The 19,002-nt window shown below is 39.8% G+C and overlaps 1 protein-coding gene across 7 annotated transcripts in view; it reads right to left on the bottom strand.

The window, feature by feature from the left end:
* The window catches only part of HIVEP1 (HIVEP zinc finger 1), a 134,413-nt gene that overhangs the window by 51,476 nt on the left and 63,935 nt on the right, over positions 1-19,002 (bottom strand). For 6 of the 7 annotated variants that reach the window (XM_079147899.1, XM_079147897.1, XM_079147898.1 and 3 more), the window contains one exon: positions 12,423-12,476. In XM_079147899.1, coding sequence (XP_079004025.1) covers positions 12,423-12,476 — 54 coding nt within the window. Of the gene's footprint in view, positions 1-12,422; positions 12,477-19,002 lie in introns of those variants that run through there. The other variant, XM_079147901.1, reaches the window with a different exon arrangement.

Here is a 19,002-nt window from a genome sequence, read left to right as displayed (position 1 = left end):
ACTCCTCTGGGAGTGCTCTGTGGTTGGGACAGCTCACCAACACCATCCGCTGGCCTCTCCTCTTGCCCCACAGCCCCAGGCTTCCGTCCTGCGATCTGTACATGCCCTGCAAGTTCACACCATCCTCTCTGAGCCTCCCCAGTTTGTCTTACTGCACAGATTCCTCCCAGGATGTTTAACACATCTTCGTCTTACCTTGAATTGCATTAACATTGCTCATGTTGATTTAGTAAAATCTGTCCAACTTTTCCACTATGCCACCTAAATTTTTGTCTTCTATGAGCCTGTTACCTCTAATTATCAAAACATATTTTATATTTTCATAATTATTATATTTAGCAGAATTTTTAAGGAGAATGTCACTGGCATTAAAGCTTGGCCTTACTGGCACTGACATTAAAGCACGGTCTTATTCAAAATTGGCCTTTATTTAAAAATGTTATATGCAGTACTTTAAAAGTAATTTAAAAACGAAAGTCATCATATTTTTCACTCCTTAGAAATTTATTCGTATTATAAGGAATTTTTTTTAAAAAGCCCTGTAGGAAAGCAGGTGAGCAAACTCCAGCTTTCTTATTTACTCTCTAATTAGAGTTCAGGATCTAGATTCCTGCTCCTCATTAGTCTGTCACTCCCACTTCCACAACGTGCAGTCTGGTTGTACATAGGAACCTACATCCCCCGAAGCTTCGCCAGAGAACAGTAGGGTGCTCGGGAACGAGTGCTGCCTGCGTTAATAGACGTCCTGCTGACAACCGACTCCCTGGCCAAGTCAGGGCGCTGTGGTGTTTCCTCGCAGCGCCTGTTACCCCACGTGCGACACGCGACAGGCCCTGTCCCTCTCAAACCCGGGCAGACATGAGTAACTGAGATTGTTTCTAGTACAAACCTTCAGAGTGATACCACAGCTGTTGGATCACATCCGAATCCTGATACTTTTGCCTGGATTGTCACATAATTTTGGAGATGGCTGCTATGGCAATCTCATCACTCCCAGGAGTGATTCAGAGCAGGAGTGGCAGTACTGGCGACTGGACAGGCACTGGCACTTGCTCCTCTCTGGCTGCACTGTGGGGAAGTCTCAGGACAGCACAGCGCGGGACGTGGGCTGGCGTCCTCCATGAGTTGTGTCTGCTGTGCCCCTTGGGCTGGACTAGTCAGTATCTTTCAACCTCAGCTTTTACATATTTGCAAAATGGTGAATTTAAAAAATACTAAATCTCTAACGAAAAGTCTACTTTGGTAGAACACGGAAAATGTTGATTATACAGCACTCAGAAACAGAAAAAAGTCTAGATATCCTGATTTTACAGAAACAAATAATATCACAATACAATTGTTGGAAATCACAAAAATTGTCATTCTAATGAAGGGGTTGAAGAAACAAGCACAGAAATTATAACACCAGCAGGGATCAAACTGAACAAGGTATCAAACAATACCTGGAGGGCAATTAACAGCCTTAGAGATTCTACAGAGGCCTCAAAATGAACAGGTCCAGCTCCAATTCAAGAAATCTGAGTGACAAAACAAATCCAAAGAAAAAGAGAGGAAAAGAGAGTAAAATCAAAACTTGATGAAACTGTGAAGGGCACAGAGCACAGGAAGAAAATCAGGAAGAGGCCTGGTGACAAAGAGTAAAACACAACCCAACAGCACAAAGAGGGAGAAAAGGCAGATGAAAACCTGATGCAGGACACGGGCCCAAGCACAGGGCCAGCGGCAGGGAGAGAGGGCAGGTGCACAGGCAGGCGTCAAGCCAACAAATGGGAATGCTTAGGTACGACGGGCAATCCAGGACACAGGACTTCCAACCCCAGGAGGAAAAGGTAAGTCTGAAAACCCCTCATCACTAGACACACTGAACCGGTAGTATAAAAGGGACCCTCCACTCCTCCCAAAAGTCAACCTGCTCTAAGAACTGCCTAAGAAGGCATCATTCCCATGCTAACTGAACAACCCCTGGAAAGCAAGCGTACAGTCTCAGATGGTTTTACTGAACTACTATAACTTTAAAACAAAATCCAGAAAGAAATAATTTGAAAAAAAAGAAAACTACAGAGCAATATGTCTTGAACATGGACATAAAATCCTTCTAGAAAAGATTAAAAAATAAAATCTACTTGTGTACTTAAGAAGACTAAAAACATCATGACCAAATTGGTTTCACCAAATGAATGTAAGTCAAATTAAACATAAACTGAAGAACAGCAGGGTGCAGTGGTTCATACCTATAATCCCAGTGGCTCAGGAACCTGAGGCAGGAGGATTGCAATTTCAAAGCCAGCCTCACCAACTTAGCAAGACCCTGTCATTCATAAATAAATAAATAAATAAATAAATAAATAAATAAATAAATAAATAACTGATTAATCCTTAGTACCAAAATAAATAAATAAAACAAAGACAAGGAATAAAAACCATAGATTGTTATATATGCTGACTCATTTATACAAATTTTTAATAACTTCAACAAATGAAAGAAGATCATCTATCAATTAAAAATATGACTATGTCTGTCCCACAAAAAAATGAAATACTGGAAGCATTTTCCTAAATCAATGTGTAAGGCAATGATACCAACTACTGTTTTTTTGTTGGCACATTATTAGATTCAAGAGAGTAAGACAAGAAAATATCAGCAAATTTTCAGAATGAGTAAGAATTCAGCTGAATGTCTGGATATGAAATCAATCTACTGCATTCTGATTTGCCAACAAGAACTGGCAAACAATTTTTTTACCAAAAAAAAAAAAAAAAAAATCTGTGGGGCTAGCTGTGAGGTCAGTGGCCCAGTGCTTGCCCTGCAGGTATGAGGCGCTGGGGTCAATCCCAGCAAGAGGGATCAATGAACTAGGCATAAAGCTAGTTCTAAGAAATAAACCAAACAAAATATGTACAATATCTAAATGAACAAGCTATCTCCTTACTTTGAGTTGCTCCCTAGCAAACTGCAACCTTAGCTAAGTCAACAAACTAGAACTTAACCTTCCTTTCCTTCTCCTTTCTTTACTTCTTGTAACACCCAACTGGGTGTCAGCTAATCAAGGCAGCTGCCAGACCACGCCCAGCTGCTCTATCAAGCAGTTTTCTTCTTGGCTTCCGCGGTCAGCCTGTCAGGGCTCAGGGCCCCGCTGCTGGGCAAAACTCTGAGCCTCTTCTGGTCTGAGTGCTGCCCGATTCATGAGCTCTTCTTGCTAAAATAAACTGGTAGACTGAACATGTTCCACGTTGTTCTTCCAACATGAGTAGTCAGAGACATACATCAAGAGTCAGAAGACAGGCAAGCCAAGATGGCGGACTAGAGGGTGACGGCATCTCCAGGCGCTCCAGAACCCAGGATTCAAGAAGGGGAGGCATTGAGAGACTCGGACTAAAATAGAACCACGGGGTGAGTCTCCTCCACCCAGTGAAGTTAGGCCCGGGCAGCAGGCCCGGATTCGGGCGGCTTATTAGAGTAGGGCAGGGCAGCTAGAGTCTCCCCCAGGCAGCCCTGAGCACTCCGGTGGAGGGCTCCTCCCACAGGGCCAGATACTCCAGCTTCTCCGAGCAGGCCCCCCAGTGAGAGCCTTTGTGCACACAACCAGCTCCAAGTCCCTTAGCCGGCGCGCAGGGAGCACAGGCCCGCCCGCAGGTTGCTTCAGAGACCAGGACAGGGCAGCCAGGGACTTCCCCAAGCAGCCCGGCTCCCTCCGGCGGGAAGCGCCTTTCTATGCTAGCTTCTTGGAGTAGACCGCCCAGTGAGAGCCTTTCTACACAGAGCCAGCCACAAGTCCCCAAGCCAGCAGAGACCTCTGACCTGCAAGCAGCCTCGGGGACGAGGGCAGGGCAGCCAGAGACCTCTTCAGGTCTCTCACTCTGGAACCAGTAGCGGACTAGGGGCAGCTTTCTTCAGAAGCACTGCATTATCAAGTCTCTCCAAGACTTCAGGCTACTGAAGGTTGGGAGGGGATACACTGGAAATTTACAGGGACACTATAAGCCAATAGAGGAAATCTGCAATATCACAGAGTCCCACTGACATCTGACCAATATGAGAAAACAAGGGAAGAAAATGTCCCAAACAAACCTAGATACTCTATCAATAAAACCCAATGACAGCACAGCAGAAGGAATGTCAGAAAGGGAGTTCAGAATGTACATAATTAAAACAATCAGGGAAGCAAACGAGGAGATGAAAGAGCAAACGCAGGCATTAAATGATTGCACCAATCAACAGTTAAAAGAGCAAAAACGGGAAGCAAGAGATCATTTCAATAAAGAGTTAGAGATACTGAAAAAAAACCAAACAGAAATCCTTGACATGAAGGAAACAATAAACCACGTTAAAAACTCCATAGAAAGCATAACCAATAGGATAGAACACCTGGAAGACAGAACCTCAGACATTGAAGAAAAAATATTTAATCTTGAAAACAAAGTTGACCAAACAGAAAAGATGGTAAGAAATCACGAACAGAATCTACAAGAATTATGGGATATCATGAAAAGACCAAATTTAAGAATTATTGGTATTGAGGAAGGCTTAGAGAAACAAACCAAAGGAATGAACAATCTATTCAATGAAATAATATCAGAAAATTTCCCAAATCTGAAGAAAGAAATGGAAAACCAAGTACAAGAAGCTAATAGAACTCCAAATATACAAAATTACAACAGACCCACACCAAGGCACATTATTATGAAAATACCTAACATACAAAATAAAGACAGAATTTTAAAGGCCACAAGAGAAAAGAATCAAATTACATTCAGGGGAAACCAATAAGAATATCAGCAGATTTTTCAATCCAGACCCTAAAAGCTAGAAGGGCCTGGAACAACATTTACCAAGTCCTGAAGGAAACGAATGCCAACCAAGAATCTTATACCCAGCAAAACTTACTTTCAGATTTGACGATGAAATAAGATCCTTCCATGATAAACAAAAGCTAAAGGAATTTACAAAAAGAAAGCCGACATTACAGAACATTCTCAGCAAAATATTCCATGAGGAAGAGATGAAAAACAATGATGCAAATCAGCAAAGGGAGGAACTAGCCTAAAGGAATAGCCAAATAAAGGAGAAACCAAATCATGTCAAAAAACAAAAATGAGTCAAATGACTGGGAATACAAATCATATCACAATAATAATCCTGAATGTTAATGGCCTGAACTCATCAATCAAAAGACATAGACTGGCAGATTGGATTAAAAAGGAAAATCCAACAATATGCTGCCTGCAAGAGACTGATCTTATAGAAAGAGATACCCACAGACTAAAGGTGAAAGGATGGGAAAAAAACATACCATGCACACCGACACAGCAAAAAAGCTGGAGTATCCATCCTCATTTCAGATAATGTGGACTTCAAGCCAAAGTTAGTCAGAAGGGATAAAGAAGGACATTACATACTGCTTAAGGGAAGCATAAGTCAGCAAGACATAACAATCATAAATATCTATGCCCCGAACATTGGCTCATCCATGTATATCAAACAAATCCTTCTCAATTCCAGAAATCAAATAGACGACAACACAATAATACTAGGCGATTTTAACACACCTCTCTCACTGCTGGATAGATCGTCCAAACAAAAATTGAATTAAGAAACCATAGATCTCAATAACACAATCAACAATTTAGACATAACCGACTTATATAGAATATACCATCCAACAAAGAACAAATACACTTTCTTCTCAGCAGCACATGGATCCTTCTCTAAAATAGACCATGTCTTATGCCACAAAGCTACTGTTAGCAAATACAAGAAGATAGAGATACTACCTTGTACTCTATCAGATCATAATGGATTGAAATTAGAAATAAATGACAGAATAAAAAACAGAAACTTCTCCAATACTTGGAGATTAAATAATACACTATTATATGATGAATGGATAACAGAAGACATCAGGAGGGAAATTAAAAAATTCTTAGAAGTAAACGAGAACAAAGACACATCATATCAAAATCTCTGGGACCCTATGAAAGCAGTACTTAGAGGAAGATTTATTTCATGGGGCGCATTCAACAACAGAAGTAGCAATCAACAAATAAACAACTTAACACTACAGCTCAAAGCCCTAGAAAAAGAAGAGCAGACCAACACCAAAAGTAGAAGACAGCAAATAGTGAAAATCAGAGCCGAAATCAACGAAATTCAAACAAAAGAAACAATTGGAAAAATTAACAAAATAAATAGTTGGTTCTTTGAAAAAATAAACAAAATTGATAAACCCTTAGCCACACTAACAAAGAGATAGAGGGAGAAAACTCAAATTACTAAAATTCGGAATGAACAAGGAAATATCACAACAGACACGAGTGAAATACAAAACATAATTAGAAGCTATTTTGAAAATCTATACTCCAACAAAACAGAAAACCTCAAAGACATCAACAAGTTTCTAGAGACATATGAATTACCTAAACTGAACGAGGAGGACATACACAACTTAAATAAATCAATTTCTAGTAATGAAATAGAAGAGGTCATCAAAAGCCTACCAACAAAGAAAAGTCCGGGACCAGATGGGTTCTCAGCCGAGTTCTACAAAACCTTTAAAGAAGAGCTCATTCCAATACTTCCAAAGTATTCCATAAAATAGAAGAGGAGGGAACCCTCCCAAACTCATTCTATGAAGCCAATGTCACCCTGATACCTAAACCAGACAGAGACACATTGAGGAAAGAAAATTTCAGACCAATATCCTTAATGAACATTGACGCAAAAATTCTGAACAAAATTTTAGCAAATCACATACAAAAATAAATTAAAAAGATAGTGCACCACGATCAAGTGGGTTTTATCCTAGGGATGCAAGGTTGGTTCAACATCTGGAAATCAATAAATGTCATTCACCATATCAACAGACTAAAAGTTAAGAATCACATGATTATTTCAATAGATGCAGAAAAAGTATTTGATAAAATACAGCATCCCTTCATGCTCAAAACACTAGAAAAAACTGGGGTAGTGGGAACATTCCTTAACATTGTAAAGGCTATCTACGCTAAGCCCATGGCCAATATCATTCTAAATGATGAAAACCTGAAAGCATTCCCCCTAAAAACTGGAACAAGGCAGGGATGCCCTCTTTCACCACTTCTATTCAACATCGTTCTTGAGACTCTAGCCAGAGCAATTAGACAAACCAAAGAAATTAAAGGGATACGAATTGGAAAAGAAGAATTCAAACTATCCCTGTGCGCTGATGACATGATTATATATTTATAATATATTTATAATATATTTAGAGGAACCTGGAAATTCCACCAGAAAACTCTTAGAACTCATAAGTGAATTCAGTAAAGTAGCAGGATAGAAGATCAATGCTTATAAATCCAATGCATTTTTATGCTTAAGTGATGAATCTTCAGAAAGAGAAATTAGGAAAACTACCCCATTCACAATAGCATTGAAAAAAAAAATAAAATACTTGGGAATCAATCTCACAAAAGAGGTAAAAGACCTCTACAATGAGAACTATAGAACACTAAAGAAAGAAATTCAAGAAAACCTTAGAAGATGGAAAGATCTCCCATGTTCTTGGATAGGCAGAATTAAATGGCCATACTACCAAAAGTGCTATACAGAGTCAATGCAATTCCAATTAAAATCCCAATGACATAGCTTACAGAAATAGAGCAAGCAATTATGAAATTCATCTGGAAGAATAAGAAACCCAGAATAGCTAAAGCAATCCTCAGTAGAAAGAGCGAAGCAGGGGGTATCGCAATACTAGATCTACAACTCTATTACAAAGCAATAATAACAAAAACGGCATGGTATTAGTACCAAAAGAGACAAGTAGATCAATGGTACAGAATAGAGGACATGGACACAAACCCAAATAAATACAATTTTCTCATACTAGACAAAGGTGCCAAAAATATGCAATGGAGAAAAGATAGCCTCTTCAACAAATGGTGCTGGGAAAACTGGAAAACCATATGCAACAGAATGAAACTAACCCCCTATCTCTCACCCTGCACAAAACTCAATTCAAAATGGATCAAGGACCTCAGAATCAAACCAGAGACCCTGCATCTTATAGAAGAAAAAGTAGGTCCAAACCTTCAACTTGTTGGCTTAGGATCAGACTTCCTTAATAGGACTCCCATAGCACAAGAAATAAAAGCAAAAATCAACAACTGGGATAGAGTCAAACTAAAAAGCTTTCTCTCAGCAAAGGAAACTATCAGTAATGTGAAGAGAAAGCCTACAGAGTGGGAGAATATCTTTGCCACTCATACTTCAGATAGAGCGCTAATTTCCAGAATCTATAAAGAACTCAAAAAACTGTACACCAAGAATACAAATAACCCAGTCAACAAATGGGCCAAGGAAATGAAGAGACACTTCACAGAAGATGTACAAGCAATCAACAGATATATGAAAAAATGTTCAACATCTCTAGTAATAAGAGAAATGCAAATCAAAACTACCCTAAGATTTCATCTCACTCCAATTAGAATGGCGATTATCAAGAACACAAGCAACAATACGTGTTGGCGAGGATGTGGGGAACAAGGTACACTCATACATTGCTAGTGGGGTTGCAAATTAGTGCAGCCACTCTGGAAAGCAGTATGGAGATTCCTCAGAAAGCTTGGAATGGAACCACCATTTGACCCAGCTATCCCACTCCTTGGCCTGTACCCAAAGGACTTAAAATCAGCATACTACAGAGATACAGCCACATCAATGTTTATAGCTGCTCAATTCACCATAGCCAAATTGTGGAACCAACCTAGATGCCCTTCAGTTGATGAATGGATAAAGAAACTGTGGTATATATATACAATGGAATATTACTCCGTCATGAAGAATGATAAAATTATGGCATTTTAGGCAAATGGATGGAATTGGAGAATATCATGCTAAGTGAGATAAGCCAATCTCAAAAAAACTAAAGGACGAATGATCTCGCTGGTAAGCGGATGAGGACATATAATGGGGGGTAGGAGGAGTTAGCGTTAGGGTTAGGGTTAGGTTTAGGGTTAGGGATAAGGAGGGTGGTAAGAATGGAGGAAGGAAGGACTGTATAGAGGGAAAAGAGGGGTGGGAGGGGTGGGGGGAAGGGAAAAAAATAACAGAATGAATCAAACAACATTGCCCTATGTAAATTTATGATTTTTAATTAAAAAACAGTCAGATGAAATACTATTTCATATCCATTAATATGGAAAAAGTATAAAAGACTGAGAATACCATGTATTGGACAGTACAAAATGATTTTGAGATACTAATGGTGGGAACATGCAAAGTCTCAAAAGAATGAAAAAGCCTCAGGAGACAGCTCAGCACTGCTCTGTGAGGTGATCGCTGATGTTCCCTGTGTGTGCCCTGGACACTCACGCATGGGGGCAGGTACTGCGGGAGGAAAGTACTCACAGCTTTGCTCCTCATGCCAGCGAGCACCAAGAAATAACTCAAATCCATCAACCAAAGAATGAAGGACAAGCAAATCATTTCACATAATGAAATTACAGCGTAACAACAAAACAAAGTTGCCACCCGCAACAACACAGAAGTACCCAGGAATCACGCTGAGAGAAAAAGCAGAACACCAAGCGTAATGTGGTCTCAAAGTTCAAACCCAGGAAACACTACTCAAATGACACTGTTCAGCAACACCTCCTTCCACAACTAGTACTTCCTGAAAGCACTGAGACGAAGATCACAAACCTGAGACAGTAAACACCTCTTCAAGGAGAGGCGGGTGGATGAAGCCCAGCACGTGGAGGACAGAGGTGCTGGCCATGCTCCAGGGCCCACTGAGCAGCGCGGCCTGGGACGGCCGTGTTACGCTTCCTAACTCACTGTGTCCTGCACGTTAACCGACCTGTGCCACACACTATGATAAGACTTTAAAACAAAGTATTAAAACTAAAGCTTATTCAAAATCTGCATGCAAGAGCTCTCCTAATTGATCTAGTCCTTTATTTGCCATTTATTTTTATTCACATTCCATTTCCACATTTGTGAGTCATTATTTTATTTATATCTGAAAATTTTACAAATAGTGTCAAACACAATGCACTTTAAAAAGTAGATATTACTGTAAGGAAGAACATAACTTCACGAGGGTTGTGTGCATGCTGCATGCTTATATCTATCCTCAAATGAACTAAAATCAAAACCAATCAAATTAGTCTTTTACTCACAAGCAGAGGGAAAAAAGAAAAGAACTACATTAACATAATTGAGGGCACTTCTTTATCCTATTGGTACATGACTGGCAAAGTTAGTTTCCATGCTATCATATTAGCAAAACAGATTTATCCTTCTTAAAAATGTTTAAATAAAAAAAGAAAAAATCTTTTTTAAGCTATCAATGAACAAAAAAAATAAAAATTTTAAAGAGCCTACCACTGTGCTAGATGCTTCTGGAAATAAATTACTTGTCCTAATAACTACAAAAAAGGAGATGAAGAAAAAAACCTCAATAAGTTTAAGTTCTGTGGACTCATCAATGGAGACAAAGCCTCAGAACCAGTGTGAAAACAAAAAAACCACCAAGATTCTGTAACTTCAGCGAGGTAAAGACCAAAAGCATGCTAGAAATACAGAGAAGAAGGGATCTATCATGGATGACTCATCGTAATCTAAGAACAAAAATGACTTCATATTTTTACACTACATCCTTTGATGGAAGAAGTGAAATTCCTATAAGAAAAATAGGTAACTCAGAAGAAAAGATCCAAAAATCCTCAATACTTCTATTACTCAAAAGATAATTTTCTTCCTGCTGTTAAAATGGAATTAATATCAATTCTTACTTATATCTGGAAGGAAACTGCTGTGTTTGTAATTTGCCTAGAATTTTGGTGTAAAACCAAAGCCAGGTAGTAATTCTGAGCAGAGAGCCGCACAGAACAAAGCTCACTTGGTATTCATCCTGGGCCCTGCTAAGGTGGCTTGCCAATGGTCACCCACTCAATTATTCAGAATGGCATTATCCAATTTATTTTTCTAGAACCTTCTTCTGTTTCCTCCTTCCCATCATTTAGTTCACTTTGTGAAAACTTTTTGCCACAGGAGCAGAAAGGAAGGAGGGAAGGACAGACAAGCTCATGTCCGTTTGTACTCGGAGCAGCTCTGAACCGTGACTGGAGGTGAGGAAGGCTGACTGGACAAGGGCCATCTGAAAAGGAAGCCTCGTGGCTGTGGCAACGTGGTGGCCAGACAGCCTCCTGGAGGGACCTGAGGGTGACAGCAGTGGCTCCACTCTGGCTAGCCTGGCCCTGCCGCAACAACGTCCTTAAGGGTCAGATTCCACCTGGACCGGCCTGAGTTCCAAGGAAAGGGCGGTGAGAAGGGCGGCACCTGGACCTGCGGCACCTGGTGCTCACGTGACAGGGCCAGGCCCCACCCTGGAGGCCCAGACTGTCCCCAAAGGGGGAACTGGAATCGCAAAGAATCCTCTTCCCTACGGACATCCAGTCAGCCATGGATTTTTGAAAAGAAAAGGCTTTCCGATGGCACCCTATTTATCCAAATTACTGTCAAGGTATTTCACCAAATACAATAATAACTTATGAAATACAATTACTATAATGAAAACTTTACTTCCCCACAAGATTAAAAGAACATAATGGATCTTACGCACTAACAAGGCAGAAACACTCTTCACTACACCCCACATGTTCTGCACCCCATGTATGTTTTTACTATTACCTGGAAAAATAATACGCTTTTTATCAAAAAAAGCAATTCTGCCTTTCAAGATCTGATATTTAGTTCAACAGTGTGTCTCTTATAAAACCAGTGAAATAAGACAACATAGCTATCTTCCCTTGCCTTTTCTCCCTCCCTGTAAATAATACATGTATAAATCGGTTCCAACTGTCTGATCCCATAAACATAAAGATGTGTTCTTACCCACATGCATACACACACATGCAGGCATATATCTGAATTTTTAAAAATTGGATCATACTTTACATGCTACATTACAATTTTATTTTTCTTACTTAACTATAGGTTATCATCATCAATTGAAATAACTGACATTTTTGTTAAAGATGCATGCTATCCCCCAAAGAAATTTACTACAATTTATTGAATATTCTTCCCTTGCCTGGCAAAAAAATACGGTTATCACCCGAAAACACACATGCACTGACATGCTGTCACAAGAACACACATGTGTGTTACCACCTAAGTGCACACATGCACACACATATAGTATCTCAAATATTCCCACCAGCCAAGGCAGCAAAGTATGACATCGGCTCTAGAATATATGTGTAGGGCACATGTGCACTATCATAGAGCAAAGTTCATGGGACAGTAGGTACCCCTTGTTTTAAAGACATTTCTAAGTTTGTGATGTTTACACTGACCAACTGAGTAAGGCTGCAATTTTAAGATATCATATGGACATCTCCACGAGAGTAAAGTCTTCAAAGGGCCGGTTTTAACTTACCTTTTTTTGAAACTTCTGCCCCATTAAGTTCTTTTTGTGCTTCTTCAATTTTGTCTGAGGGGAAAAAAATAAAATTTTATGGATCAATTAACCACTGCAAATGAAGAATACAGTAAAACAAACATATTACTTACACGCAATACCAGACACATAATATGTATTTGTTAAACGAATTTATTTATGAAATAAACATCCATAAACTGTAGGGCATATTCCCCTTTAAATTTGTATTTATAATTTTAATCATTTCTCAGGAGGGCTACTTCCTATTAATGTTTCCATAACGCAAATAATTAGTGCCCTTTGAGTAATCAACTATAGGTAAAAAATGCTTTGCTGCCTAACTAAAGTATCTAAAAATAATGCTTCCCTTCCATATGAAGTGCCCAATAAGGACATTTTAAAAGAAATAACAAAGGCCATCCAGGTTAGAAATGAGACTAGGCCATGTTCAGAGGTAGCCCTGTGGTTCAGGTGTGGTCGGAGTATGGCCCCTCAGGAACGTGCACAGGAAACTTGGCCTTCGCTGTGGCAGTGTTAAGAGGTGCTGGAATCTCTCAGGAGCAGGGCTCACTGAAGATGGGGATAGGGTACTCAGGTCAAGAGGGACTGTGGACTGTCGTGGTGTGGACATGTATAAGTCCCTTCAAACTCAGATGCTGAAGAGTTGGTCCCCTGTGCTGCAATGTTCAGAGCGGGGATCTGGAGAAATAACTGGATCACGAAGGCTCTGAACTCATCAATCAATCCCCTGAAGGATTCCCACTGACGCCCTAGTGGGAGGTGGTGTGAAATACAGGCGTCTGGATCTCGCTGGAGGAGGTGCTTCACTGGGGTGTGCCCTGGAAGAGTACACTCGGAGGAGTCCCTTCCTCAGTCTTTCCCTCTCTGCTTCCTGGCTGCCATGAGTAAGCATCTCCACCCCCACCGCCACTTCTGCCCCAAGCCTCTAATAAAGCCAGTTGAGCATGGACTGAAACCTCTGAAATCACAGCCAAAAGAAATCTTCAAGTCGTTATTCTCGGGAATTTTGCCACAGTAATGGAAAGTTGGCAACCACAGGTACATTACCCTCAGAAAGGATTAAGGCAGTTTTAATGGCACCCTGAGATTGTTTTGCAAGACAGTTGATATAGAAGAACAAGACAGGTCCCTCCCCAGCCCTTTCGCTTCCTGTCTTGCCAGGTGATTTCTCCCACTTTCATGCAATTCATCCACCATGAGGTGATGCAGTCAAGAGGATCCTTGCCAGAGCTGGTACCACAATACTTGGATGTTTACACTTCAAAACCATAAGCTAACTAACCCTCTTTTCTTTATAGAGTACCCAGTTTCAGGCATTCATTACAGTAACAGAAATGAGCGAGGGGAGTGCTGCCTCAGGACTGGAAGGGGAGAAAACTGCAGAGGTGGCTCAGTGGCAGAGTGCTTGCCCAGCACGCACAAGGCTCTAGGTTTGATCACCAGCACTGCCGGGGATAAAAGTAATAATCAAGAGAGTGGATGAGGAAGCTCTGGGCACAACTGGATTTTATAAATATGACCAAGATCTATTTGGATAACAACTAATTTGAATTTTATACAGTTAATCCTATTTGATGATGACAGTAACCAATTCCAAATTTAATACACTGGTCTAAGCCCTTATTACAATGATAAAAGGTACAAAATTCCCATGGCACCATTTTGTACTCAACACAGTACCAATAAGTATGTAACATTTAAGACAGTCCATGAAATAATGGCTTAGATAAATGTTTCAAATTATTCCTTCATCCATGTAGATAATCTGCCTCTGCCTTCTGGCACACGTTGGCCCAGGCAGTTCTCCAATGATGAACCTACCACAACAGGCCACCAGAGATGGCACCTCCAAGTGGCTTCCCACTGTAAATAAAAGCACGCACTCCACCATGGGCCCTCAACTCTGATCCTCCTCCTCCTCCACCTTGCCAGAAAGGCCAGAAATTCACACAACTTCAATTTGCAGATCAAACTTTCTTCCACTGCCTGTAGGTCCAAACAAGATGGAGTGGGAGCCACAGAATAAAGGGAAAAAAGCTCACTTGAAATAAGAGACATTGTATCTCAGCAAGGGTCAAAACTACCTAATTTTCTATCCTTACAAACACATCCCTATTTGCATGCCCTATTGCTTCCTGCTAACTATCTGATTCAGGATGCAAGTGCAGAGGCGCACAGACAGCCTTCAGAAGCAGGAAAACCTTTCTGATTTACACACTGCAGTTATTTCCTGAAATGATGAACTGAAATTGAAAATAATCCTAGAAAAAGCCCAAACACATTAAATGCAAAAACTGGGGGCTGGGAATGTACTCAATGGCACAGTGTGTGCTTGGCATGTGTGAGACCCTGGAGCCCATCCCCTGCACTGAAAAAGAAAAACTAAAGACTAAGGATCTTGAGATTTTAGCATAAAGAAATAATAAATGTTTGAGGGGACAGATGTTTAACCTAATTTAAATATTACACAGTGTATACCTGTATCAAAACAACCCAACAGACCTGTAATTTTTGTTTTATGGGCCATTTTAAAATAAATATAAATAATCAGTGCAAAAACAATGTAGAAATTGAATCCAGCATTCAACAGCAATTTTATTTCAAAGAAAAAAAATACCAAGGTATGAATGAAATCTATATGACCATAAGTAACTAAAGAACTAGGATGACTTTTTAAAAAATGAAACACACAAAGTACATTGTAGACATCCAAACTGTAAATAATCATATAATTTAAACATATAGTTCTTGAGGAACACTGAAATGTAGTTTTACTGCCAAAGTACTATTATTTCTATGCCAGCAGTTCTTCTAAACTTAAGAATCATAAATAATGTATGTGTATATATCATACATCACAGTAGTAATGACTGCTTTCAAGACTTTATACACATATAATTTGATATTATATAACAAAAACAACTTTTTATTAATAGAATCAATTGTGGCTCAAAGCAACAAAACCTCATGACTTAAGAAATACTTGAAGAATAGTTGTTAATGTACAACTGTAATGCACCAATAAAAAAGTGGGGGAAAAAGCACAGTTGTTCTTCAGTATACTGAGACAGCCACTGCCTGTCTGTACTTTAACATGAATTCTTACAAAATGACCTCAGTTTACATTTGCTCACAAAATACTAGACTTTGTTTTTTAAATTTTCAATTAAGTTACCTTTTTGTCTCAATAGCAGTGGTATATATATTTGAACTACTGACTCTGAACATCTCTTGCATTAACTGTAATAAGCATCTACAGCAATGCTTTTACCTACAGCTCCAGTTCAATAGGTAAACACAATCTTCAATTAGAGAGCTTCTAACAGCCATTATGAAAAGCTTTTGCTTCCATCAATTTTACAAAAAGTCCTATTTATATTTAACCTGTGTTTCATAATTCTCCTGGTAAATTTGATGTGTTTTTAAAACAACCTCCAAAATTATAGAGAAAATGGGCATTTATTATATGCTCTTAATTGGTCCATAGAAGATAACTTACTGATATTTAAAGCAGTATGTATTGAGTTTTTTCACTACAACCAAGGAATGTATTTCTGCATTCCAACCTGCTGCACACGCGTATCTATATTATGTGCATACACAAGACAAAAACAAACCTACCCATGGCCTACCTTCCAACCTTGCCTATTAAAAATAAACAAAACAGCCCTAAAACAAAACAAGAACAAATGTGAAAACTCAGGTCAACTGCCGTGATGCAGAACCTCATGAGCTGTAAAGGCACCTCTGCTTGCTGAAAGAGGAGCCACCCGACTGAAGAAAGCTCAGCGTGTGTGACTGTACTATTTCTACCATGAACAGAGCTAACTCCTACCTCCTCTCATGGCACGTCACCTCGAGTTCCCAACCTCACTGCTGACTGGGGAGCACTTTGAACAGCACTGAACAGCCGACAATGGCATGATGCTAAACGGAGTCCAGGACTCGTGACCACGTGCACCTGCTCTTCCACAGGAAGATCACGCGCACTCTTCGCTACTCAATCAACCAAGTCAGCCCACAGGCTCCACACAGGGACTCCTGTCTTCAGGGAAGACAGCACACTACGATCACGCTGAAAAAAAGCATCCAGAGTTGAAAATGCCATCTGACGTAAGTTCAGCTCTGTGCTACAGAATCTGAAGAATGTGATGAACCAAGTAAAAATTCTAGAAAAACATACAATTACCCAAAGTGGTTCAGGAAGAGAAAACCTGACCAGGGTAACCACCACGGATGATAGGGAGAAAATTACATACAGTAACACAGAATTGGCTTTTTTCAAGGTCCCAGGCCCAGACAAGTTTTACTGCCAAATTCTGCCACATCTAAAGAATAAAGCATCTTCTCAAATGTTCCAGGACACATGATGCAGGAAGGCGATCTGAATCACTGTGAGAAGCCAGCATGGCCCTGAAGTCCAAATTTGACTAAGGTAGCAGAAAACCAGCACTACTGTCATGTCTCAAATGAACATGGACCTAACCATCTACGAGGTTATTCACAGTTGAGGAAATCACGGCCAAGTAGGGTCTAAAAGAAAAGTGAAAAGATGTTTCGATATTCAGAAACAAGTTACAGGTTAAGCAGTCCTTGTCCTAATGCTTAGGACCCCAGGTGTTTGGGACTTCAGATGTTTCCAGATTTTGGAATGTTTTCATATATATAATGAGACACCTTGGGGATGCAACCTAACTCTTCACACCAAATTCCCTTGTTTCACATATGCCTTACACAGAGGCTGGAGGTCATTTTACACAATATTTTTAGTGTGCCTCATCACATGAGGCCAAATGTGGAATTTTCCTCCTGTGGGATCATGTCTGCAGATTCTGGATTTTCAGATTAGAGATGCTCAATCTGTATTGAAATTTGTAATAGCAATAGGGCAAGGGAGGGACTTACATAATGTCCCAAATGTACTTGACTGTCATGTCTATCTTTAGTGTTGGGGGGAAACCTCAGTGTTGAATAGAGAAGGATAGTCTTCATTGTATTACCCAAATATTATTCTAATAACCAATCCAAACAAAGAAAGGAGTCAATCCTGTGCCATCACCCACTGCCCTCTGCTCTCTGGGAAGCCTGCCCTCGCCCACTCCTCCAGACACTCGGGCACTCCTCCCACTCCAGGACACCTTTCTTCCCTGAACTACAGCTTATTCAACAGATGGCACAGATGCCTTGATCTCCAGACCGTCCAATACAGAAATTTCCAATTAAATGTTTACTGTAGTATCTTGTATAACAAAAATATAAGGGAAAACATTTAAAAAAGAAGAGTGGCAAAATAAATAAATACTTCCACACAATGCAATATTATTTAGCCACTGTAAGTACTTTTAAATTTACTCATTGAGGGGAAAATGCTCAAGGTGTAGTATATTAAAAAGGGCTAATTCTAGACACGTGCCCCAGAGACGAATGTGTGCCTATGTACAGACAGGGAGACACATACAGACACCCAAGAACATTCTGAGAGGTCTATAAGGGAAAAGGCGAAAATATAAAGATATATCCGAGGGCAGAACATTACTAGATACTTTTCATTTTACCATTTGTATTTTAATTACTACATTACACACAGTGAATACATATCAACATAAAAAGGAAATATTATTCAAAATATTTTTAAAATGTCGACTACATAACCTAAATTCTAAATTTACAGATCACATGAAAAACTACAGTATAATTTCTGAAACATGAGAATACCAAAGGTTCAGTATCCCTGATCTAAACATGCAAAATGCTCCAAAATCTCAAACTTCGGTGCTCAAAAATTTCATATTTTGGATTTTGGATTTTCAGTTTAGGGATGATCAACCTATAAATTTGATACAGATATTTTTAAATAAACTCCAGTATCTGAAATACTTCTGTTACCAAACACCGGAGATCAAGGATTTACCTATAACCCATGATTGATTCAGTTCAGAATGTACCTAATAACCCCAGGGGGCAGCCCTAAGGACACCTGCAGGTAAGCAGTCCTGAGTACAGGACCTCAGAAGGAACAGCAAATCTCACACGTGTCGTCAAGTATGACTACGTTCGCAGGGTAACAGGCATTCAGGTGAAGGAAGAAACATCAGAGATCAGAAACGCAGACGCAAAAAACATACAATGGAGAAAAGACAGTCTCTTCAACAAATGGTGCTGGAAAACTGGAAATTCATATGTAGCAAAATGAAATTAAACCCCTGTCTCTCAGACTGCACAAAACTCAACTTGAAGTAGGTCAAGGACCTAGGCATTAGACTGGACACTTTGGGCTATCAGAAGATAAAATAGGCCTAAATCTTCATCATGTCAGCTTAGGAACCAACTTCAGAACCGACTTCTTTCACAAGACTCCTAACACGCAAGAAGTTAAATCAAGAAACAACAAATGGAATGGAATCCAACTAAAAAGCTTCTTCACAGCAAAGGAAACAATCAACAATGTGAAGAGAGCGCCTACCAAATGGGAGAAAATCTTCGCCACCTGCACCTCAGACAGAGCATTAATCTCCAGGATATATAAAGAAATTAAAAAACACCAAAAAAATCAAAG

This window comes from Sciurus vulgaris (genome assembly GCF_902686455.1).
Source record: "Sciurus vulgaris genome assembly, chromosome: 7".
Classification (NCBI taxonomy): domain Eukaryota; kingdom Metazoa; phylum Chordata; class Mammalia; order Rodentia; family Sciuridae; genus Sciurus; species Sciurus vulgaris.
The sequence above is the reverse complement of the archived record's forward strand: the minus strand, read 5'-3'. Positions and strand labels throughout refer to the sequence as shown.